General features: G+C 42.5%; 1 protein-coding gene across 8 annotated transcripts in view; it reads left to right on the forward strand.

Annotated features, from left to right (window-relative positions):
- Window positions 1-25,654, forward strand: part of ARHGEF9 (Cdc42 guanine nucleotide exchange factor 9) — a 338,518-nt gene that overhangs the window by 300,945 nt on the left and 11,919 nt on the right. For all 8 annotated transcript variants that reach the window (XM_088664656.1, XM_088664654.1, XM_088664655.1 and 5 more), the window contains 3 exons: window positions 13,186-13,317; window positions 22,003-22,246; window positions 23,404-23,472. In XM_088664656.1, the coding sequence (XP_088520782.1) occupies window positions 13,186-13,317; window positions 22,003-22,246; window positions 23,404-23,472 (445 nt within the window). The remainder of the gene's footprint in view (window positions 1-13,185; window positions 13,318-22,002; window positions 22,247-23,403; window positions 23,473-25,654) is intronic.

A 25,654-nucleotide genomic window follows, 5' to 3' on the forward strand; every position in this document is an offset into this window, starting at 1 on the left:
TGGCTATGAAACTTCTTGTAGTAATTGGCTGAGCAGGTGCTTGTTTGCAAGGAATGTTCAGTTGCCTGAGGAACTGATCAATTTGCCACAAGGGTGGCCAAGCTGAAGGGTAATGCCTTGAAAATGAATTGAGGGCTGTTGTGCAGTTAGGGATGTGGGAGAATTCTGACAAAAAATGAAAGGATTGGAAATGGCCAAAGTTGACTTATTTGTCTCATGTTCAGAACAGAGATCAATGCAATGAAAACGATTGGTATTGACTGTTGTTCTTGCATTCATTCTGCTAATTTTCCATAATTGATTACATCCCATCACATTTTGCATTGTCGAAACAAAATTTAAAAATTCCTTCCAGCAGCACCTTAGAGACCAACTAAGTTTGTCATTGGTATGAGCTTTCGTGTGCATGCACACTTCTTCAGATACGAAAATGAAAAATTTAAAGAAACCCAACACGGCTACCTACCAGAAATTTGCATTGTGTTTCCTTTGCAATGAAATTAATTTGTAGGGATAATAATGCAATGGCATTAACAGCAACTGTTTGCCTACCCTTGCAGGTCTGTATTGCACCTGTCAATTCCTTTGCTTCCTGAACAGGCAAGCCATCCATTCATTTGAACATAGGAAATTAAGGGGAATTGAGTGCAGAGGCAAAAGAAGGGTATGTCCAGAGTGATTAAAAAACTGAGAACAAGGAACATGAAGGGACTTAGCAACTTGATCCATACCTTAATTTAATGAACTGCCTCACAGCTCCCTTGAAGCATAGAGAGAGTTTAGAAGTGAGCAAATAGGAGTATTTTGAACCTCTATAAACACCTGGAGCACAGGTTCACTGCATTGGTTTGTATGCAATTTGCATGAGTTAATATATATGCATATGTGTCCAGGGCAGCTTCATCTGGTACGCAGGCTGACACCCTACCATGTTTCTCCAAAAATAAGACACCTTCTTATATTTATTTTTCCTCAAAAAAAAAAAAACACTATGGCTTATTTTCAGGGGATGTCTTATTTTTTCCTCCTTCTCCTGCTGTGGCCGGCATTGCTGCTGCGCCTATTACTATGTCTTATTTTGGGGGTATGGCTTATATTCCTTGAATGCTTAAAAATCCTGCTACTGCTTATTTTATGGCTAAGTCTTATGTAAGGTTGTGGCACCTGTCGCTCCTCCCAACCCTCTCTCCTGACTTCAGACAGATTGGTGGGAATAGCAAAACCCAGTCACGTATCTGTGATATTTTAGACAAAACAAAACTTCAGTAGAAGCTGCCACTACCCATTCTCATGCTTGCACCTGGAAAGAGAGACCGAAAGGGAAATCTCTCTGTCTTTTACTAGGCTGCAAGGCTCTTTGTTTCTTCTTATGAAGCAGACAGAAATTATCCGGTTTGGTTTTCCTCGACTCAAACCCAGGCCCACTCTCTTGTGCAGCCCATGGAAGGTTTAACTTCCAAAAGATATGTTGCAAGATCCTGGTCCACTATTTACTGTGGCACCAGCAAGACTCAAACAATCAGTAAGCGACCAAATGGCTTAAAGGGACTAGATTGGTTCCTTCACCCTAACAAAGCACATAAACAGTATTCCTTTTCCAGGATTTATTTAAAATATAAAACAAGACAGCTTAAAATAGCGGTGCACATTTCTTAAGAAAGTTACAAACATAGAAAATAATAACAAAAGCATACAATTGCTCTAGCTAAAATACATACAGTGGTACCTCTACTTACGAATTTAATGCGTTCTGAACGCACATTCGTAAGTCGAAAAAAATTGTAAGTCGAATCCCATAGGAATGCATTGGGAGAAAAATTCGTAAGTCGAAGCAACCCTATCTAAAAATTCGTAAGTAGAAAAAATCCTATCTAAACCGCATCCAAGATGGTGGACAGAGCTCCATTCGTAATTAGAAACATTCGTAAGTAGAGGTACCACTGTACATCAGTAGATAGAATCATGTTGCAAGGTCTTAGACAGGCGAAGCCCCCCGGCCCCCCTTCCTTCTTACAGCCTCATGTTGACATAGGCTCTGGCAGGGTTGGCAAGTCGGCAAAGTGCAAAGTTCTGTTCCTGGAGGTTCCATATTTATCCCAAAATACCCCACAAGGGGTTCCGGAATGAAACCAATGAAAATATTACAACAATTAGCTCTCACCAATGATGTTAGGTGTGAGGCATAACTCTCAGCTGTCCAGAGTTAGGTACCTTAATTGGATATTGGAATGTCTAAGGACGACTCCCCTATTCTTCCCAGCCTAGTTGAGGGAAAGCATACTCTCAGGTGAAAGAGAGTTTCTTGATGTATTGTCCATCCTCCCATCACATGCCACAAGCCCAGCCATTCGGATGCAAATCAGGGAAATGGATAACTCTTGGGCCTCTTTTACAACCAGAGGCAATTAACACATTCTCCTCAGACAGCTATATGGGAGGGCGTAAAGGCACAGGTTGGTGTTTAAGAGCCCAGTCTGCATTGCTCTCTCCTGACATGCATTGCTACAGAACTAAGGAACCAAAATTCCTATTCTATAATTCCCATACCGTTTATCATGACATCTTATTTTCGGAGAAACAGGGTACCTGCCTGTGGACTGTCTTGCCAGAGTGGTGCATGCTCTAGTTATCTCCTGCTTGGACTATTGCAATGTGTTCTACGTGGGACTACCTTTGTAGGTGACCCAGAAACTGCAACTAATCCAGAATGCAGCAGCTAGACTGGTGACAGGGAGTGGCCGCCAAGACCATATAACACCGGTCCTGAAAGACCTACATTGGCTCCCAGTATGTTTCCAAGCAGGATTCAAAGTGTTGGTGCTGACCTTTAAAGCCCTAAATGGTCTTCGCCCAGTATACCTGAAGGAGCGTCTCCACCCCATGAGATCCAGCACCAAGGACCTTCTGGCAGTTCCCTCCCTGCAGGAAGTGAGGTTACAGGAACCAGGCAGAGGGTCTTTTCGGTAGTGGTGCCCTCCCTGTGGAATACCCTCCCATCAGATGTCAAGGAAATAAACAGCTATCTGACTTTTAGAAGACATCTTAGGGCAGCCCTGTTTAAGGAAGTTTTTAATGTTTGATGTTTTATTGTGCTTTTAATATTCTGTTGGGAGCCGCCCAGAGTTGCTGGGGAAACCCAGCCAGATGTGCAGGGTAACTACTACTACTACTACTACTACTACTACCACTACTACTACTTATGCTTTAAAGGAGAAGGGGGAAGAGATCCAGGTCTGGGACACACACAACTTTAGCAATGCCCCTGGTGGTCTTTGCAATGGTCAGCCATGCAAAGCTGAGTAGGAGCTACTTGGTTGTGACCCACTGTGTCTACTTTTTTCCTGCCACCACTATCATCAGAGGGGCTGGAGTGGGCAGACATTTTTTTTATGGGATTGGGGTAACCAGGCTCCTGTACTGCTCTAAAACAACCATGCACATCTGAGGAAGGATTTGGAAACATGAAGTAGAAGCAAGCTAGTTGGCCTATTTGTGTCAGCATTAGTATTCATAGTTCTGCTTGGCCCTCAAGGTTGTTCTGTTAATCCTGTAGTCTGAAGGTTAAATTTGGGGGGCAGCCTTTGCAAAACACAAAAGCCCATGGGTTAGCTAGATAGTGGTGTTCTCCCCTGCCCCGCCATCAGACATTTAATTCCAGCCCAGCTCAGGCTTTGTTCTCTGAGTTTATCTTCCTTTAGCCTTATCAAGATTGAGAGTAAGCTACTAATGGCTATGAAGTCAACCAAGGGGAAAGTGAACTGGGAGGGGGGGGGGATAGCTAAAACGCAGTAGTCATCAGCTGTGCAGAACAATCTTAAGCATGTTTACTTTTTTGGGAGGGGAGGACCACTTGGAACCAGGAGATCTGCTCAGGATGGTCCGTTTGTTGAACTTAATGCTCTAACCAGGCAATGGAAGGGAAGTAGGTATCTCAGGTGACTTGCTCCACCTTATGTGCAGTACCTGCCTTGTGTGAATTGTTAACATGGGGAAGCAGCTCTAAAAAGCCACGAGAGAGAAGTTTTGCAGGTGAAAGGATGCACTGGGTGTCATTTACAGCATTTTGAGTGTCATCTGCAGCACCGTCAGTTGGAGGTATGGTAGTATTGCTTCTGAATACCAGTTGCTAGAAGCCGCAGGAGGGGAGAAGGCTCTTGTGCTTGGTCCTGCTTTCAGGTTTCCTGCAGGCATCCGCCACTGTGAGGACAGAATAATGGACTAGATGGGCCATTAGCCTGGTCCAACAGGTGGTTCTTATGCTCTTGGTTTATTATGCTCCAATTGCCTCATAGAAAAGATTTTGTTAGTTGAAATGCAAATATGAAATTCCCCACTACTTTCAATGCACACAAATGCACAAATTCAGGGATATACACAGTTGTCCCCTGTCATCCCACTAGGTTTTCCTTAGTTGTCACAGTTTAGTGATGACATCATGCAATTCCTAAAGCTACAGTCTGGTCTGGACTAGGCTTCTGCAATATTGGGTCTTCAAGTGTTGTTGGACACCCCCCACCATTCAAGTTTCTCTTAGCCCTTTCACTGCCTTCTCTCATGCTTTGCACCCAGTGCTATTTTTCTGGGGGTATGCAGGGGTACGAATACCCCTAAACATTTGTTAATCTAAGTTTGGCCTCATTGAGGGGCAGTATTTCAATATGAGTAGGAAAATGATAGTACCCCTAAACATTTTTTAGGAGAAAAAAGCACTGTTTGCACCCATCATTCCAGCCAATCTTTAGGCTACCCTCTGTCCAGGAACTTCCTGCCACTCCTGGCCTTTCTTTGTGTGAGGTTTTAATCTCAGCCAAACAGACTATTGCTCCTTCCCTCCCAGAATCTGAACTGCAAACTGTTTCATTCCCTGAGCATATGAACATTCCGTGCCTTAGGAACCAGCTCAGCCAATCAGTGCCCAAGGTTTCACTACCACAAGCGCAATACGATACATATGTTCTCTCATTATATTCAACTATTTACAGTAGCAACTTCAGATTGCGAAAGCGGCAAGCTCAGAAGTGTTTCGCTGTGCACACATGTGGAAGCACTCTACTGTGCCACGCACATGCACAGAAGCGGTCCCTCAGGTTGCGGAAACCTCGGGATCCGATCGGAGCTCTGGAATGGATCCCATCCGCAACTGGAGGTACCACTGTATGGGCTTTCTGTATTCAATAAATGACTATGTGTTTCAAGACTTGTTATTGAAACTTCTGCTGTCAGTGATTACAGTTTTCCTGTTGCTCACCATGTTAGCCTCTAGTTGTTGTTGTTGTTTAGTCGTTTAGTCGTGTCCGACTCTTCGTGACCCCATGGACCATAGCACGCCAGGCACTCCTGTCTTGCACTGCCTCCCGCAGTTTGGTCAAACTCATGTTCGTAGCTTCGAGAACACTGTCCAACCATCTTGTCCTCTGACGTCCCCTTCTCCTAGTGCCCTCCATCTTTCCCAACATCAGGGTCTTTTCCAAGGATTCTTCTCTTCTCATGAGGTGGCCAAAGTATTGGAGCCTCAGCTTCACGATCTGTCCTTCCAGGGAGCACTCAGGGCTGATTTCCTTAAGAATGGATAGGTTTGATCTTCTTGCAGTCCATGGGACTCTCAAGAGTCTCCTCCAGCACCATAATTCAAAAGCATCAATTCTTCGGCGATCAGCCTTCTTTATGGTCCAGCTCTCACTTCCATACATCACTACTGGGAAAACCATAGCTTTAACTATACGGACCTTTGTCGGCAAGGTGATGTCTCTGCTTTTTAAGATGCTGTCTAGGTTTGTCATTGCTTTTCTCCCAAGAAGCAGGCGTCTTTTAATTTCGTGACTGCTGTCACCATCTGCAGTAATCAAGGAGCCCAAGAAAGTAAAATCTCTCACTGCCTCCATTTCTTCCCCTTCTATTTGCCAGGAGGTGATGGGACCAGTGGCCATGATCTTGGTTTTTTTGATGTTGAGCTTCAGACCATATTTTGCGCTCTCCTCTTTCACCCTCATTAAAAGGTTCTTTAATTCCTCCTCGCTTTCTGCCATCAAGGTTGTGTCATCTGCATATCTGAGGTTGTTGATATTTCTTCCGGCAATCTTAATTCCGGCTTGGGATTCATCTAGTCCAGCCTTTCGCATGATGAATTCTGCATATAAGTTAAATAAGCAGGGAGACAATATACAACCTTGTCGTACTCCTTTCCCAATTTTGAACCACTCAGTTGTTCCATATCCAGTTCTAACTGTAGCTTCTTGTCCCACATAGAGATTTCTCAGGAGACAGATGAGGTGATCAGGCACTCCCATTTCTTTAAGAACTTGCCATAGTTTGCTGTGGTCGACACAGTCAAAGGCTTTTGCATAGTCAATGAAGCAGAAGTAGACGTTTTTCTGGAACTCTCTAGCTTTCTCCATAATCCAGCGCATGTTTGCTATTTGGTCTCTGGTTCCTCTGCCCTTTCGAAATCCAGCTTGCACTTCTGGGAGTTCTCGGTCCACATACTGCCTAAGCCTGCCTTGTAGAATTTTAAGCATAACCTTGCTAGCGTGTGAAATGAGCGCAATAGTGCGGTAGTTGGAGCATTCTTTGGCACTGCCCTTCTTTGGAATTGGGATGTAGACTGATCTTCTCCAATCCTCTGGCCATTGCTGAGTTTTCCAAACTTGCTGGCATATTGGGTGTAGCACCTTAACAGCATCATCTTTTAAAATTTTAAATAGTTCAGCTGGAATATCATCACTTCCACTGGCCTTGTTATTAGCAGTGCTTTCTAAGGCCCATTTGACTTCACTCTCCAAGATGTCTGGCTCAAGGTCAGCAACCACACTACCTGGGGTGTACGAAACCTCCATGTCTTTCTGGTATAATTCCTCTGTGTATTCTTGCCACCTCTTCTTGATGTCTTCTGCTTCTGTTAGGTCCTTACCACTTTTGTCCTTGATTATGGTAATCTTTGTACGAAATGTTCCTTTCATATCTCCAATTTTCTTGAACAGATCTCTGGTTTTCCCCATTCTATTGTTTTCCTCTATTTCTTTGCATTGCTCATTTAAGAAGACCCTCTTGTCTCTCCTTGCTGTTTTTTGGAAATCTGCATTCAGTTTCCTGTATCTTTCCCTATCTCCCTTGCATTTTGCTTGCCTCCTCTCCTCCGCTATTTGTAAGGCCTCGTTGGACAGCCATTTTGCTTTCTTGCATTTCCTTTTCCTTGGGATGGTTTTCGTTGCTGCCTCCTGTATAATGTTACGAGCCTCCATCCATAGTTCTTCAGGCACTCTGTCCACCAAATCTAAATCCTTAAACCTGTTCCTCACTTCCACTGTGTATTCATAAGGGATTTGATTCAGATTGTATCTTACTGGCCCAGTGGTTTTTCCTACTTTCTTCAGTTTAAGCTGGAATTTTGCTATAAGAAGCTGATGATCTGAGTTACAGTCAGCTCCAGGTCTTGTTTTTGCTGATTGTATAGAGCTTCTCCATCTTTGGCTGCAGAGAATATAATCAATCTGATTTCGATGCTGCCCATTTGGTGATATCCATGTGTAGAGTCGTCTCTTGTGTTGTTGGAAGAGAGTGTTTGTGATGACCAGCTTGTTCTCTTGACAGAACTCTATTAGCCTTTGCCCTGCTTCATTTTGAACTCCAAGGCCAAACTTGCCAGTTGTTCCTTTTATCTCTTGATTCCCTACTTTAGCATTCCAATCCCCTGTAATGAGAAGAACATCCTTCTTTGGTGTCATTTCTAGAAGGTGTTGTAGGTCTTCATAGAATTGGTCAATTTCACTTTCTTCAGCTCCAGTAGTTGGTGCATAAACTTGGATTACTGTGATGTTAAAAGGTCTGCCTTGGATTCGTATCGAGATCATTCTGTCATTTTTGAGATTGCATCCCATTACAGCTTTTGCCACTCTTTTGTTGACTATGAGGGCCACTCCATTTCTACTACAGGATTCTTGCCCACAGTAGTAGATATGATAGTCACCCGAACGGAATTCGCCCATTCCCTTCCATTTTAGTTCACTGATGCCCAGGATGTCGATATTTATTCTTGTCATCTCATTTTTGACCACATCCAGCTTACCTCCACTCATGGTTCTTACATTCCAGGTTCCTATGCAATATTTTTCTTTACAGCATCGGACTTTCCTTTCGCTTCCAGGCATATCCGCAACTGAGCGTCCTTTCGGCTTTGGCCCAGCCGCTTCATCAGCTCTGAATCTACTTGTACTTGTCCTCCGCTCTTCCTCAGTAGCATGTTGGACGCCTTCCGACCTGAGGGGCTCATCTTCCAGCGTCATAACTTTTATATGCCTGTTGTCTTTGTCCATGGAGTTTTCTTGGCAGGGATACTGGAGTGGCTTGCCAGTTCCTTCTCCAGGTGGATCACGTTTAGTCAAAACTCTCCACTATGACCTGTCCATCTTGGGTGGCCCTGCATGGCATAGCTCATAGCTTCTCTGAGTTATTCAAGCCCCTTCGCCACGACAAGGCATTGATCCATGAAGGGGTTAGCCTCTAGAGTTAACTTTAAATACAGCTGTTCTGTCTGAGAAACGGGGTTCTGAAGCTCAGATGGTTCCACCATCTAATCTGTCAATTTTTCTATCCCCCTGCCCGGCCAGATTTATCCTTACCTAATGTGCTACTCTCATTCTCTGAGGTGTGATTTTTTGCGCTTTCCAGTAATATTAAATTCACTGAAAGATGAATAACTGTAGAAATATGTAATTGGCACTGTCCTTTTAAATTTCTTCTAGCTCAGAAACCTTCCAGTTATTTATGGAACCTCTAATGGAAGCCTCTGTGCCCTTAATTATGTAATGTGTGAGAGCTGGCTGCGGACTAATGCCGCATTATTAAATCCAAAGACTGTCGTGAATAAAAAATATGATGCATGCAGCAAACTTCCTGTTTTCAAAGCTAGAGCAGTCTGACAAGAGATAACCTTTTGAGGGAGGGGAAAACTCATATGGAGGGCTGCAAGAAAAGGAAGGTTATTTTATCCCCCACTCCCGTCTCCGGCAACAGAGGGTCTGAAAAATGAGGCTGATGAAAAAGATGGTATTTCTCCTGCTTTCTTTCATTCCTTCTGATCTTTCTATCACCCCAAACTTTGATCAATCAATCATTAAAGCACTGAAGGCTCAGTCATGGAAAGGGCATGTTTTGCTGAATAATGCAACTGGTGCAGTGCCAAAAAAACAACAACCCCAAAACCCTCCTTCTGCATTTTCCTTCAACCATTCTCCACCAGTTAATGATAAAATAACTTTGTTTGATCAAAGGGGAGTGAACTTTTGATGAAATTTTCATGGGTGGGGTACCAGGATTTTGTCACTCTTACCTTACTTTTGAGGTGGACAAGGGGTGTCTGAATCATTTCACCAGTGGTCTGCACTCCCCAACTTATCACTCTTCAATGAAAGCCATGGGTGCTTTCAGACTGTTGCTCTTTTCACTTGGGGTTCAACTGCATACTGGCAAATTCAGCTTCCATGATTAAAGTTGATTAACAAACCTACTTCCTCCCAAAATTGGACCTTTTGTAATAAGGAAAGTGACTGGGAAATGCACTGGAAAGTGTGGGATAACATTTGCTTGATGCAATGGCATTGCACTTTCCAGCAGACAAATCAAAATGAGTTCTAAAAGAATAGCTGATGTCTGCAAACTTTGTGCAAACAAACCAGGGTAAATGCTCAATGAACAGGTCATCTGGAAGTGACCCACAAAGTCCCTCCTTTCAGGGGGAGGTTGTTGAGATGAGGAAATGGGGGTGGCTGCAGTCAGTTGGATAAATGTTTATTGAAAAGAACTCTCTCACACCATGCTCAGCCACCTCACATGGTCAGCTAAGCTCAAACTTTTACTTCCATTGGAAGTATTAAATGTCCTGAAAATAGTGTTGGAAACTGGTGGACCTCAACCCTATGCAGTGTTTGAACCCTAGTCTCCTCATTCTCCTCAAGGGGTCACTAGGGAACCCAAAAACCCTTATGCCCACCATGGGAGAGACCAGAAAGTCAATCCTCTTCAAGCAGGTCTCATGCTCCATGCTCTCTGGGGGTTGAGGCTATCGCAAAAGTGATACCTGGAGGTCCTGAGTGTCAGTATCCTTGTTGCTAATGAAAGCTGTGAATCAGGGCCCAGGATGCCACAGTGCATTGATGTTCTCTCTTTTTCTGCATAACCAGGCATAGAATGTGGGGGATAAGAGGGTATAAAGAGGCCTCACATAATGGCCCAAAGTGGAGCAGAGGAAAGAGAAGCAACACACTGGCAGAAGTATGATTTGCTGTCAGTCATGCATGACCAACCTGCTAATGAAAAGGGCTGCAGAAACCATCCTTTTACCAGACGTGGACAATTGCCAACCAAATATGGAGATTTTTTTTGTATTGGATCATTGGTTTACCATTTCATTGCAAGCCCTCATCAGAGATCATGGAATATTTTGGTCAAGTGCCACCCATTGTTCTTCCATGCTTCTATAAGCATACAGGTATATGGACTGAGTTCTAAAGAACATCCCCAGTGGTGTCAATATGATTTTACAAATTCATGTCACTAATAACCTTTGCCTAACTGCCCCCAAATGTCATCATCAAACTTTCTAAAAGATATATAATATGTGGAGAGAATCCAGTACCTTCTGAGCAAAGCATCAGTCTCCCTAGGGAGGCAAAGGAGAAAACCGGTATGTTTATACATAGCACACATCTGGGTCAAGGAGACAGAGTCTTGCATATGCTTCAGAAGTTATAGTGACTATGGATGACCTGCCTTACAGCTATCCTTAGATGAACTCTGGTCACCTATTGTGTTTTTAAGGCATTATGTGAGAGCCTGAAAGATGCTGAATGGTCACTGTGTGAGAGGCATTTTGGGTTTCATGTTGACTATGCTCATTACAAACACTTTCAATGTTCATATGTAAATTTTGTTTTAAATTGTGTCTTTGTAATATATTTTACATGTGTGGGGATTGTGTCAGGGGAAACCTCGTCTGAATATTCAGGGCAGTCTACTAAATACTTTTATTTATTTATTTATTTTAAAAAGAAGGCATCTTGGAGCCCCTCCCTATATGCTAGGCTCCACATCCCCAAAGCACCTTTCCTCCAACCTAATCATTGCAGGGCACATCACCGTGTCTTGGAGGAAAAAATGCTGACTGTACTTTTGCATATGGAATACGTACTGACCTCTGAGGCTGCCAGCTTTTTCATCTAAGCCGGTCTGTGCATGTTTGCAAACAGAGATTTGAAATGCATCTATTTATACCCTTGATACAGTGCATTTAAGTGGGGCTCCCAAAGTGTCATAAAAACCTGATCTTTTTCAATCTCGATCTCATTTCTCCATCCCTTGCAGGGACTCAACACTTTGGATTCAGTTAATTATCTTGGAGCACTTGCAGAGGCATTCAAGTCCTCAGGCCTTAGCTACTGCTAAAACTGGCTCCAAGAGCAAATGTTCTATTTTTGTTAGGCAGGGGGTTCTTCTCCTTTTTCCTGGCCAAAACATAAGATGGTCAATAAGTGTTTTCTTGAATAATTTCACTTTTTAAAAAGGAAACAGAAGCCTTTAAAAAAATGGATTAATTTGTAACATAAAGTTAATATAAAGTTGTGAAGAGAAGATTCTTGCCTCCACTATGTACACTACCGATGATGTTGTACTCCAGCTTCCACCAACCTGGCCTGATGGGAGGTAGAGTTCAAAAGGATCTGTTTCCCCCTCCTTGATCTACAAGGATAGGAGTGGGGCCTTTTTCAGATCAAGGGCCACATTGCCTTGTGGGCAGTCTTCTGGGGGGCACAGGCTCGTAGTGGCAGAGCCAAAGGTAAAAGAGGGCAAAGCAACAGACACAACCCTTAGTTTTGTACAGTAGGCTACATTCCCACCATGCAGATCACAGAGCTTTCTACAGATGCACACATCTTTCCACCTTCGGTCTAGGCAAGCAAGATATTCTGGATCCTTTTATTGGTTCCAGTCTAAAAAAGAAGAAGCAGCCAGTGCCTGAAAATCCAAGTTCCTTCCTGACATTTGATGGCTTTATAGCAGGTATCAGTAGGCTTGCAGCAGAGTAATCTGCTAAATTTCCATGATTCAGTAGCATAGTGCAAAAAACCACACACACACAAAAACAACTCTTGCAATTAAAGAGTTCTGAACCCAGGAATTTGTCCTTACACAGTCCATATGATTCGGAGGTGGGGGCTAAGTTTGTTGCAGCTGTTATTGAGAGTAGAAGAATTCTTGCTCATCTACTGAAAATCACCCAGAAATCAATCTTCTATCCACCTGTGATTTACATATTCTTCCTCCCTACATCTAGAATAGTTAATTTGTTACCTGAAATTGTCTCCTGCAAATTTTGATGTCTGATATTTTCAGGAGGCTGAACTGTTTGCTAAATTTATTATCTTACAGCAGTATTTCATTTTGACAGTTAATTTCTGAGAGTATTTGATAGCTGGCATGCAATGGTAGATGTGTCTGATACTATTTGATGTTAGCATGCAATGGTGTTTCGTTTTCACTGCATGTCTGTTCTGTAGATGGAGTTGGCATATAATGGTACTTACTATTTGACAGCTATTTATGAGATTTCATTTTTAAGGCTTGCCAAAGCATGAAGTGGGGATATGTCTTAAAGCTCTCAAATGTCAAAATTTGAAGTAAAAAATTCACATTCAATTTGGAAAAAAGGAATACCTTATCACTTTCAAGTATGTACAGTGGTACCTCGACAACCGAACAATTTGACTTCTGAACGATTCGACTTCCGAAGTCGACAACCCCGGAAGTCTTTTCGCCGCACAGCCGGCGCATGTGCAGAAACAGGCGCTTTGACAACCGAAGACTTCAACTTACGAAGACGGCCGCGGAACGGATTGTCTTCGTAAGTCAAGGTACCACTGTACTATTATCCATTGGTACATGTGAATCCCTGTGGGAAGTTTGAAACAGCCAAATTTCTGCATACAGCATACTAAATTTCTGTCCATGTTGCTTGTATTCCCTGAAAATATAAAGGATTTTTTCCCATTCTGCAAGCAAGATTTTCTTCTCTGTTTTATGTTCCATATTCCATTGCATTTCATGGGTATCCTAGGAGGACCCTGTTGTCAAATGATGCTCCATTAGTTAGAGAGGTAGGATAATTTATTCTCCCATCTGTCTTATACCCTCTAGGGGGAGGACATCTTGGATCGCAGCTCTGAGCTGATCTATACAGGAGAGATGTCCTGGATTTATCAGCCGTATGGACGAAGCCAGCAGCGTGTCTTCTTCCTCTTCGATCATCAGATGGTTCTCTGCAAAAAGGTAGTGAAATTTGGGGTGTATGAAGAATTTAATCTTTGTGAATTCCTGTGAGGACTTATCTGATCTGTGCCACACAGACTACTGTGCCCATTGGAACAGAGATATTAACCCACTTTTGCACTTTTGAATTTTGTGATATAGTTCTCAGCTAAAAAAACACTTTCCAAAATTTGTTTTAAAATGTGTATTTTTAGGATAAAATACATTTAGAAATGTGTACCTTGAGCAAAATGTGTTTGGAAATCAGTATTTTGTGGGAAATACATTGAAAAAATGGCATTAAATAGAATTTTTAATGGAAAAATGTGCAGTTTAATGCGGAAAATCCTTTTCAGTTTGAAAATGGTTCAGATATGTTGTTAGCCCAAATTCTGGGTAGAGGCCCTCAACCAGAAAGAATAAAATATGGTCTGATTTGGTCTAACACTAGGTGTTTTGGGTGGAGGGATTCAGGGTGTACAGCAGAGCTTTCTAGACTTTTCAAGTTGGTGACACACTTTTTGGACATGCATCATTTTGTGACACAGTTTTAAATTATTTTGTGACACAGTAATTCCATTTTACTAGCAAACCAGAGGTTAAACTAACCCTCCAGGAGGAGCTTTGGGAGCGTTCGTGATACACTGCAGCCGACACACTAATGTGTCGCAACACAAGTTTGGAAAGCTCTGGAAATTCCATGTTTAGCTCTAGTGCTCTGTGAACAACTGAATAAAGTATTCTCTGGGAAGGGAGGAAGCTAGGGTCAAATAACCAAGTTGTTGTGTAGGGTTGTATAGCCTTTCCTGTTAGTTTCTTCCTATATCTGTGTTCTTTTGTAAAGGTCCTAATGCCTTCTTTTGTAAATGCATTGGAAATCTATTGATGAAAAGAGTAGAAGGCTGCATTTTCAACTTCTGTGTTCCAGCATAATTTGATTAAATCGGGGGTGGGGGGGCACAGAAAGCAGAAGTGTAATGTCACTGTCAGCAGATCACATCAGGATACAATGAATGCATCCTCCCTGCCACCAGGGAATTGGCACAATGAGGGAAAGCCGTGACTTCTTATGACGGATTGACTTTGAATCTCAGGGCTTCATGGCTCTGTCTTTCATGTTGATGCTTATTAATTTTAATAAGGTCTCTTTTGTCAAGGTGTCGGAAGTTCAATATCGAAGCCCTGTGGGTTGAGATGGGTAATTCTCTTTGCAAGACAAAAGGGGGTCCTTCCACATTATTCAATTAACTTTGATGTGATAGAATTGGGTTTCACTCTTCCTCTAATTCAGCTCCTGAGCGCAAGATAGCATACATTCAGATGACTCACTCACCCTATTGTGTTTGCTGTCGCTGTGGGATAAACACAGCGCCTGAGTAATATTATCATGCTATTGTATTACTGCTTTGCATAGTTTTATAACCATGACATTTCTGAGCATGGTGAAAAGTACTGGTATTAATCTTCAAAGCTCTAAATGCCTTTTAGTTGGGATACCTGAAGGATGGCCTCCTCCTCCATATACCTGCTCAGACCTTGAGATCTTTCTCGGAGGCTGTTCTACAGGTTTTCCCACCTAGTTTTTAGGGAAAGAACCTTCTTAGTGGTGGTGCCACAGTGTTGGAATACCCTCCTCAACAATAATTGGTGCCTTTGTCTTCTAGGAGGACTTCTTTATTCTCCTAGGCTTTTTAATAATTCAAGTTAAGAGTATTTTTGTTACTGAACTCTTGTTTTCCCTCTTTGGTGGAATTTAGTCTTTGTTATTTTAAAAATTAATCCTATACTGTTTTCTTAAGTGTTTTACTGGTTTTGCACTGACAGGCTGTCACAGTTTTTGTTTTTGTTTTGTTTTGTTTTTTGTAATGGCTGTTTTTAGTTTTAATTGCATTTGCATAGCATTTTGTTGATTTGTGAGTCATTCAAAGGATGTGGTTAATTGGACCATGTAAAAATAACCAAATTTCCTTCTCCAGAATTCCTCCTTGAATTTTAGAACTCTGAATTTGCCTCTGCCAACTAAGACTTGAGGAAGAAGTTCAAACACACAGCTGTTTGTATTCCACAGTTCTGCATTTGCAGCTCCCTCAAAGGCTCAGCTTGATTTTAAAAGCAAAATTTCTGCTCTCAATTAGAACTATTTATGCAGTTTGCTGAATTCAGAGGGAGGGGGGAATTTCAGAGTTTGGGTTACCTTAATGCAGAGTTTCTATTGCAGGTGTTAATACAATCAACTCAGCAGTTATCACTAATCTGCTACTGTAAAAAATTGAAGGTGTTCTTATTTAACGTAGATTTAAGCTCCAATTATCACTTACTTAATTTTTGCATCTCATTCACATTTTATCTATTCATTATAAATAAATATCCCACATTTCTTCCAAGGAGCTCAAAATGGAATTTCTCTTTGGAAATTAATAAAGAGGATTTGTATTATTTTTACTGCAAAATATCATTAACTCTTAAATAACTACATCAATCATAATCATAGCCACATGTATTTCCAAAGAATTTATGGGTTACGTGTCTTTGATCTCAAAGTTGATCTACAATTCAGTTAGCTTTTTGCTCCCAGCGCGTGAAATGTGCATATGTCAGATTTATCCAGTTATTACAGTACAGTATGTGTCTGAACTCACATGCATGTCCAGCAGTCATGTGCATCCATACACACACTAAATAAAATATTGGGATCATTTGCTAGAGTTACAATGTGTGTCCGTTTATGAATGTGTGCTTGACATCCAATACTTTTTGTTTTGGGCTGGTGATCCTAACAATCTCTTTAACTGCCAGATGGACAACCAGTAATTTTTAAAGGCGAACAAATAGCTTTACATTAAGATCCTTGAGAGACAAATTACCGTAACAAAGAAAGCTTGGTTTATTAAATGAAATGAAAATGACAGACTACATAAATGCGGTTTCAGACAGTAAAAATACAGTTTAAGCAGGCAGCAAATTCTACCTTGATCTAAAGAGTGAAAGAATCCCTACGTCTTCTCAAAAGCCTACAGAAGTGAGCATGACAATTTTATCAGCAGGACTCACACTAATAATAAGTTAAGCAAAGGAGGGGGGAGTATACCTGTCCTTAAGTAAAGCAGACATGTGCTGATTCCTTGAGAACAGTGAGTTATTTTTGTTGGAGCAAGGAGAGCCAAACTAACTACTGAAATCTGGAGGTTTTAGGTTGGAAGAATATCATCCTAGTGCATCCTTTGTTTTCTCTCTGCCTTCAAATTCTCTCACCATTATCTTGATAGCTCCTATTCAGGTGGTGAATAGAGTGTATCCGCAGCTAAATTTACACATTCTGACCTTTATGCAAGATGTGAGAAACTCTGGACATTTCCTGAATGACTTCAGGGCATGTTTTGTAATCAGACTTATACCAAGGTCACCAGAATTCACCATGGAGGATCTCCTGTCATATTAGAGTCTAACCCACAGAGCCTAGGGCTTGCCGATCAGAAGGTCGTCAGTTTGAAACCTCGCGACGGGGGTGAGCTCCCGTTGTTCGGTCCCAGCTTCAGTTCGAAAGCACGTCAAGTAGATAAACAGGTACCGCTCCGGCAGGAAGGTAAATGGCGTTTCTGTGCGCTGCTCTGGTTCGCCAGAAGTGGCTTATTCATGCTGGCCACATGACCCGGAAGCTGTCTGCAGACAAACGCCGGCTCCCTAAGCCTATAGAGCGAGATGAGCATTGCAACCCCACGACTGGACCTAATGGTCAGGGGTACCTTTACCTTTACCTTTACCTTTACAGTTTTCTTACTTATGCCATGATCTACAGTAATCTGAACTTCTTGATGCATACCTACTCACACAGTTACATAACTGTAAGCCCAAGACACTCATTTGTACTTGTAGAAGAACTCTGTGATTTATTGTGACATGATGCTGTGCTATATATCAAGAACGCTAGTAATAATCTAAATACTCTTTATACTGACTCAGCCTCAGACTAATTCCTTTAGGGTGTGAACCGCTTCCTGTATCCTAGGTTTCCTTCTCTTTAGAAGGAAATTCAGTGGCAACTGTGCTTCGATTTAATATTACAGAGCAACCAGGTTGCCATGCAAACTGGGATGACAGCAGACATGAAGCAATCCAACTTGTTTGCCTCTCCTTAAAGTTTCAAGGACCAGAAAGAAATATACAGTACATTAAACAACAGAGAGGGCATTATCATCTCTTGGAGACCAGTAACACACTTCCAGAAAGTCTCTTAGGTTCTGCTTTAGCTGCAGCATCAAACACCACCAAAATGTTGTGAAGGGGTAGCAGCAGAATGTGACATAATATGGAGAGAAACATTTTGGAAGGCCAGGAGGAAGGCCAGCAGAATCTCCATAGTGCAGTGGTTTTCAACTAGTATGCCATGGCACTCTGGTAGTGGCGCTCACCCTGTGGAACGCCCTCCCATCAGATGTCAAGGAAATAAACAACTATCTGACTTTCAGAAGACAACTGAAGACAGCCCTGTTTAGGGAAGTTTTTAATGTTTGATGTTTTATTGTATTTTAAATATTTTGTTGGAAGCCGCCCAGTGTGGCTGGGGATTATTATTATTATTATTATTATTATTATTATTATTGAATGATAGTCAGGGATGCCGCAGGCAACACTGGCCTCTTTCCTTCCCTCCAGGGCCGTCTCTAGGCCCGGGTCCAGTGGCGCGGGATGCCAGGGCGCCAGGCCACAGGGGGCGCCACTGCGCCCGCAGAGAGGTGTGGCGGAGGTGGCCCCAGGTATAAGACAACCCCTAATTTTTGACATTATTTTAAAGGAAAAAACAGAAAAATGCACAGAAAATACGGTAGTTGGTCAAGAGAGCTGCGGACTCAAAAAGGTTGGAAACCTCTGCCACAGTGAAACAGATCAGCACCCTGGAGAGCTCCTTCAGACAGTATAAATGTTCTAATCTAGGCAAGAAAGAAAAAGAGGAAGATGTAAAATTGGTCTGTCAAAAGCCAATTGCAGAAGTGTAAACTTACTAACTAACAAAGACTTGATTCAAGAAGCTGTGAATGAATGCAGAATTGGTGAATTATTTGGACTTACCTTATTCTGCAAGACCAGATACTGTACCTTTAATGCAATTTCATTTCAAGCCTTCTGCATTTACTTACTTAGCTTTTTAAAATAATGTTTCATTGATTTGTTAACCAAAAAAGTGCAAACATAACCAAACAAAAACAAAAAAAGACTAAAAAATGTAAACCACAAGGCAATCTGTACCTACACACACTTTTCTGATATTTGCATTTGGGTGTCTAATTAGTATCTCAAACTAAGTATATTCATACTTGGATTGCTCACCTTTCCCCTCAAGTGCTTCTGTCCTTCATTTGTTTCCCTACCAAACAATCACCTTACTAGGAATGCAGGAGAAATGTATTCATGCACATTTGCACCCAATGGATTATTTCTGAACCAATGCATGAATTTGAAAAACAGCTTTCCTCTGAAATCTGCACTCCTCCAAATTTTGTGATGCAGTTTCAATATGAAAAATGCAACCCCCCCCAAAAAAAGTGTAATTAATGGAAAGTGCACACAAGTATGTATTTTAGTGGAATTACTGTACACAATTGAACTGAGAAATGTGTGTATTAAAAGAAGTGAGGATGGAAGTGCATCCACAGAGAAATCATAAACTGATGTAGAAATGAGGATAAACTGAACTTAAGACTGGATTTCCACCACCCCCATCTAGCATGGTCATTGCTTAGGGATGTTGCAAGTTATATCCCAAAACATCAGGAGGGCGCTAGGCTGGGGAAGTTGATTACTACAGTCCCATTACCCTTTTCTCTTACGCTCAGGCTGGTACTCAGTCAGTTCTCCTTGCATCACCAGCTTCAATTGCCTAGTCCTTGCTGTTGTTTTTCCCTTTTAAAAACCATGCAGCTGGGAACCAAAGTTTCACCCCAGGAATTCTACTGTTTAAGCAACCATTTTCCTGTGCTCACCTAACCCTACAAACAAGATATTTCTGTAGGTGAGCTGACCAGGTTGTACTGGTCATCTGCTGAGTCACCTAATACTCATGTAGGTCAGTTGACTCAGCTGATTCCCCTACTGATCCTATGAGAAAGCTATTCAGACAGCAAGAGCATGGGATTTGTTTGTTTTTTAATCACCACCTCTGTGGCAGCAGTCCTAAATGAGTGTCTGTGTCTAAATTAATAATCATTTCCCGATTACCCTTGGCCAAAAACCTCTCCTGGACTTTTCACCATTAAATCTTGTTGATGTTTGGTCTGCTGCTTGTTCCTGCTGCTAAGATTAGTATTTCAGTGTGACATTTATCTTTTCAAAAGCCTTGAAACAAAATTTCCAAGAAATTTCAACTCCTTGCTACTTGAATGGTTATGAGATCAACACTGCACAGCCTGATTTATGTTTATGGCTTCTCTTGTAAAAGACAGCATTGGTTCAGTTCTGTTGAAATTAGTTATTTAAATTTTAAAGGGTTATTGTATGATTCTCTTTATAAAGTTGTGCCTTTTTACATAATCGGTTTCTGTGGGTTTGTGTTCTTTCCTGATGAGTTAGCTTTTCTAGAACCAGGTCATATAAATGATTGATACAGCAGGGCCTGCTTTTCATTTTGGCTGCACTGAGGTTCATCAGAAGTTGAGATCTTAGAAACAGTTATGTCTTGAATCTTGGAGTATTTATATTATATCTTGCTACGTGGATAGGAGTAGGAGATGTTCTGTGATAAGATGGGTGTTTACTAACATCTGCAAGTTTTGCGGTACCTTTCCGTTGAATTTCCTGTAAGATCTTTCCAAATATTTGCAGTGTGGCACATTCACTGAGCTAGAATAAGCTACCAGCCAGGCTGGCTGATCGCTCAAGCAATGCAAGCAAGACAGAAGCAGGAAGGGATATTAGCATAGCTGCCAAGTATCCCGTATCCGCCGGGAAAACCCCTTTTTTCTCACCGTTTCCCGGCGGTCTCCCGTTTGGCAGAAAATCCTGGCATTGTCCCTTAAATTCGATTCTTCCCGGCGGCCATTTTTCTGGTGCCGCTTTGCCCTTCTATGGGCACCAGAAAATGGCGGCGCCGAAAGTCGCTTCCGCGCATGACCAGAAGTTGCGTGACGCGACTTCTGGTGGCGCTTCGCCCTTCTATGGGCATCAGAAAATGGCGGCGCCGGCGCCGGAAGTCGCTTTTACGTGTTTCCGGTCATGCGCGGAAGCGACTTCCGGCGCTGGCGCCGCCATTTTCTGGTGCCCATAGAAGGGCGAAGCGCCACCAGAAGTTGCGTCACGCAACTTCCGGTCGTGCGCGCACTGCCGATCCCGGATCTTTACGATCCGGACTTGGCAGCTATGGATATTAGGCTATGCCAGAAATATCTAGCTGCTCAGTAAGCAGAGAGAAATTTGTTTAAGAATCCTAAACTGTTAGAAATAAATAGCAAACAGTTCTGGGAAATGTTTCGCTGCCAGTCTCCATCTCCCACTGCTCCCCCAGCAAACTGGTTACAAGAGTAAGATCAGCAATAGGAAGACCTTGCTTACAATAGCCAGAACCTTGTAAGTATCAACCCTATGGACAGTCTAGGCTCATGGAGTATCACTAGGGTGCTATTCCTGCTGGGCTTTTTGAAATGTGTAGTTTCTTCTTTCTCCCAGAACAGAACATTTAAGGCATAGGAAATTATATGTCCTGTGCATCCTGGCTGGAAATGATGCTCTAGAGCAGAGACAGGGAACCTGTGGCTCTCCCATCAGCAGTAGAGAACCAGTAGTCTTGTAGTACATCAACATTTGGAGGGCCACAGTTTCCCCAACTCTGCTCCAAAGCATGTTTTAGACCACCTGGCTTTGTTGTTGACAGTGTTCTCTGCCATTCACCCTCATTTCAAAAAAGAACGTTGCTTGGGAAAAGTAAAATGACAGAGTCTAGAAGCAAACTCAGTTTGAACAAGGCCTGAACTTCAGGGAAAGACTGGTTTTGGCTCCTGTTGTATTTCTCTCAATTCTGAATGTCCTCCATTGTCAAATGGTTGTACCTTTAGAGAGAATGGAACATTGGAAGAATGAGTAGAAAAGAAAGGTGTTGATACGTAGGATGGGGGAAAGCCAAAGTAAGGCTCATTCTAATCTATGATTGGGGTCCTCTCTCCTGCACTGTCTAGCATAAACAGAGGACTTAGGAGAATGGCATCTCCTCTCCATTGTGTGGGGTATGGAGAAGGTAAGAAACAGTGAAAGTTTCTTCTGCTTCTTACAAGGGACTCCTGCTTATTCCCTGCTTGAAGTTTACAGTGAATATGTGTCCTATGGTAGGGATTTCTGTGGGTGCTGAATGTGTTGCTCACCAAAAGTCATGGGGGGGGGGAAGGAAGGTATCCCTGGCAAACTTGCAAGTGGAGTTGTGAATTCCTGGCTGAAGTTCATAGATGAATAGAAAACTACTATCCAATCCTTGTCTGCATACTTCCAGCATTGACACAATGTTGCAGTCACACACAGACATCCCATTTCCCAGTGCTCTAGGATTACAATTAAGGATAAGGTTTAAGAACGTTCAGCAGCTAAAGCTCTGACCACCTTAATTAGCAGCCTTTCATATTCTGCTCTTTGATTACATTGTTAAATCTCCCAAATACATTAAGTTGGTATTTAAGTCCACCTAGATTTTAAAATGGTTTCTTTTTCTTTTTTCAACTTTCCACATAGGACCTGATAAGGAGAGACATCCTGTACTACAAAGGACGCATTGACATGGATCGGTATGAGTTTTTGAATATCGAAGATGGAAGGGATGACGACTTTAATGTCAGCATGAAGAATGCCTTCAAGCTTCGCAACAAGGAGACGGATGAAATGCACTTATTTTTTGCCAAGAAGCTGGAGGAAAAACTGCGGTGGTTGAGAGCTTTCCGGGAGGAGAGAAAGATGGTGCAAGAAGATGAAAAGATAGGTGAGCCCCATGGGTCAAGTCAGCTGGTGGGCTGGGTTATTCATACCCCAGGCTAGTTGCTGGCCAGTAGGACCGTCTCAAGATATTTTGCTACCTGAGCTTAAAGGGTATGTTGTAAACAAAATCTGCTCTTTTTCCCTTCTGGGGTATCCAAGAGTCTGCACAGAGTCCTTAAGTGGGTTCCGTATCAGTAGTAGAAAATAACAGAGGCCAACCAAAGAATATTGAGAAGCAAAGCAGCCAGTAAGCCTGATCTTTATTAAACTGTTGCAACAGGGTCCTCACTCACCACATGCAGGAGGGAGGAGGAACCCAGAACATTGGTGTGCAAGCTCTTATATAGACTTTTGAAATTGCCCACCCTGTAGCCCAAGACCACCCCCCAATCCATCATACATACATCACTGAAGGAGGCTGTCAACAGCAGAGGAGGTGGTCTACAGGAGAAATTCTGTCTGCCAGGACCTGATAATGGTCACTGATTGCATTACTTGGGCAGTCTGGCCATTCTTTTGTGAGAATGTCGTGTGCATGTGTGAGTGGAAACCACAGGAGGGGAGAGTGCTATTGCACTTGGGTCCTACTTGAGGCATGCGCTTGGCCACTTTGATAACAGGACACTAGACTAGATGGGGCCTGATCCAGCAGGTTCTTCTCGTGTTATTGTGTTCTTTAAAAGTTAAGGGGGAGGGGAGATGTACCTGGGCAGAGAGAGAGAGAGGGAGACGTAGTTGTATATGTGCGAAGTGTCTGTGCGTGTAAGAGAGACAAAGATAGCAACAGGGAGATGCCTGTGTGTCATCACAAATTCCATAGTGCAGAGGGGCACAGGAAGTTGGGAAGGGTAGAAGAGGCATTTGATGGTTTATCAAGGTATGAGTATGGGCTCCTCATTTCCTCCTTCAAAAGAATAGTAGCACTGGGAACACCCGTGTGGGGCATTAAGTCAGACAATCTAATTTTGTACACTAACTGATTGGCAAAAACTTAAACTATATGAGGTGGAGTTGACCTTCCATTTAGAGTATGTGTACACAACAATCAAACTAACATGATTTCACCTATAAAATTTGGGAATTGTATATTTTTACCATGGTGAAGAAAATGCTTGTTCTGACCTTTATGTCACATTCACTTTCCTCCAACACCCTCTTTAGGTTTTGAAATTTCTGAAAATCAGAAACGGCAGGCAGCAATGACAGTAAGGAAAGTCAGTAAACAGAAAGGTAAATTACCTGTGCATGCTCTCTTTGGTGGGGGGGCATGGAGGGGGGAGGAATCCATCTTGGTTAATGTAAACCCACCAAATTATCATTCTCTGAGCCAATATATGAACCAAAATGCTGATATTCTTTGAAATTTGCACTTCTCTGGATTTTGCAATACAGTTTCCCAACCAAAAGCACACACAAAAATCATATATTTGAGGAACGTGTGTGCATAAATGTGTATGTTGTGCAAATATATGGACAACTGCATTATAATAGGAGAAGTAGCCTGCAAAAATGTGTATATTTACAAAAATGTGCATGAAAATAAGTTTTTTTGTGAGAACTTTGGGGAAAAACCCTGCAAACTAGAGAAATGCGGTGAACTGAGGAACGGAAAACTGAGAAACTGAAAACAGCAGATTCTTCCATCCTTTAGGTGGGGCAGTCATCCTCATTATTTTTATGCCATCTTCCCATAATTAAACCATACTCTAGGTGGCCTGCAACCTGAAAAAAATGTACATATTTACAGAAAATATAGAAAAAGTTAAGTAGTCATACACAATAAATGAAAGCATCTCAATTAAGTATACAATAAAAATATTTAATCCCCATATAATTCATAATAAGGTATAACAATAAAGATACAAAAACAAATATCAACAACAGCAAAAATAATCCCAATCAACACCCTAAACAATATTCCACTCTGATAGTCTCCTGGCATCCTGAGCAGCAGTCCTACAGAACTCGTAGACCAGGAGAGCTAAGATGAACAGCTTCACCAATCTCAATCCGTCTTTCACTTTGGCCTTCTCACCATTTACTTGTGTGTGTGTGTGTGTGTGTGTGTGTGTGTGTGTGTACGTACATATGCGCACGCACGCACGCACACACACACACACACACACACACACACAGAGCCTGATGTATTCACAGTTCTAAACATAAAGGCATTCCAGTCAACCGGCACATTTCCCCCCTCCCACTATATCCCAAACTGGACATAATTTCTGGATTGCAGACTCATGTCTAGTTTTAGCTTAATCAGGGGCTGCCATGGAAAATACCCATTCACTCATTGCCTAGGAGGCATCTGTTTGTGGGGTTGGGTACACAGAAAAGAGCCTCAAATTTTAACAGCAGGGTCTGGATAGGTTAATAAGGGGGAAAGTGGTTCTTGAGGTACTGAGGTCCCAAACCATGCAAAGCTTCTCGGGTTAAAAGCAGCACAATGGAATAGGGCTCAGAAGCAATGCGCCACATTTTACAGACATCCTCCTTTTAATGGCAGAATAGTCCAGTTCATACTACATCCTGGCTCTACATTTTCCTCTTCAGCTCAAGAACAGCTTTCTGTGTGATTGTGAGGCTTCTAGCGTTTCCCAAGTCCTGCCATCCATAGTGTGGATTGTTTCAGGGAGTCCCATTATGCTCTTATTCCCTCTCTTGAGATGGTACTACCATCCATGTATTAGTAGAGAGTCATAGGACCAATGCTACTTAGGACCTCTGTGATATGGAGGGCTATGGAGTAATGCATGGATAGATAGATAATATGCATTGGCCACCACCCACTGCTGTTTGCATTCAAAGTACAAACATATACAAATACAAGTAAGCAGGTAAAATTTCCAACTTAAAATGAAAAATTGAAACTCAGAGAGCAGCCGCTAGAATTTTTGTGTCCTTTGCTGTCACCAACTTATATTGGACCACATGGAGAAAAGTCATGTAATCAACCAACCAACCACCTTGAATGAGATTATAAAAAATGGGGGTGATTAACCCTTTACATCAGGGGTCCCCAGACTACGGCCCGTGGGTCGGATACAGCCTGAAGGCCTCTTTTATCCAGCCCGCGATGACTGCCGCTGCCCGTCTTAGCGGCGCGGTGCAGCTGCCCACTTCCAGGTCGGAGGAGCGCGCGCCCATATGCACGCGCACACGCTATTTCCGGTGCACTTCCAGGTCGGTGGAGGCCTGTGCGTATGTGCACAAGCTATTTCCGGCACTCCTCCGACCCGGAGGTGTGACGGAAATAGCGTGGGTGCACGCTCCCCTGCCCTCCGGCCCGCTGCACGATTGGCGCGGGCACCAGCTGGAAGCCGGGTATGTTTGGGGACTCCTGCTTTACATAAACCTCTCTAAAAACAGCAATAGCAATACACAAGCCAATATTTTAGCTTTACAATCT

Source organism: Zootoca vivipara, chromosome Z2 (genome assembly GCF_965207765.1).
Source record: "Zootoca vivipara chromosome Z2, rZooViv2.hap1.1, whole genome shotgun sequence".
Taxonomy (NCBI): Eukaryota; Metazoa; Chordata; class Lepidosauria; order Squamata; family Lacertidae; genus Zootoca; species Zootoca vivipara.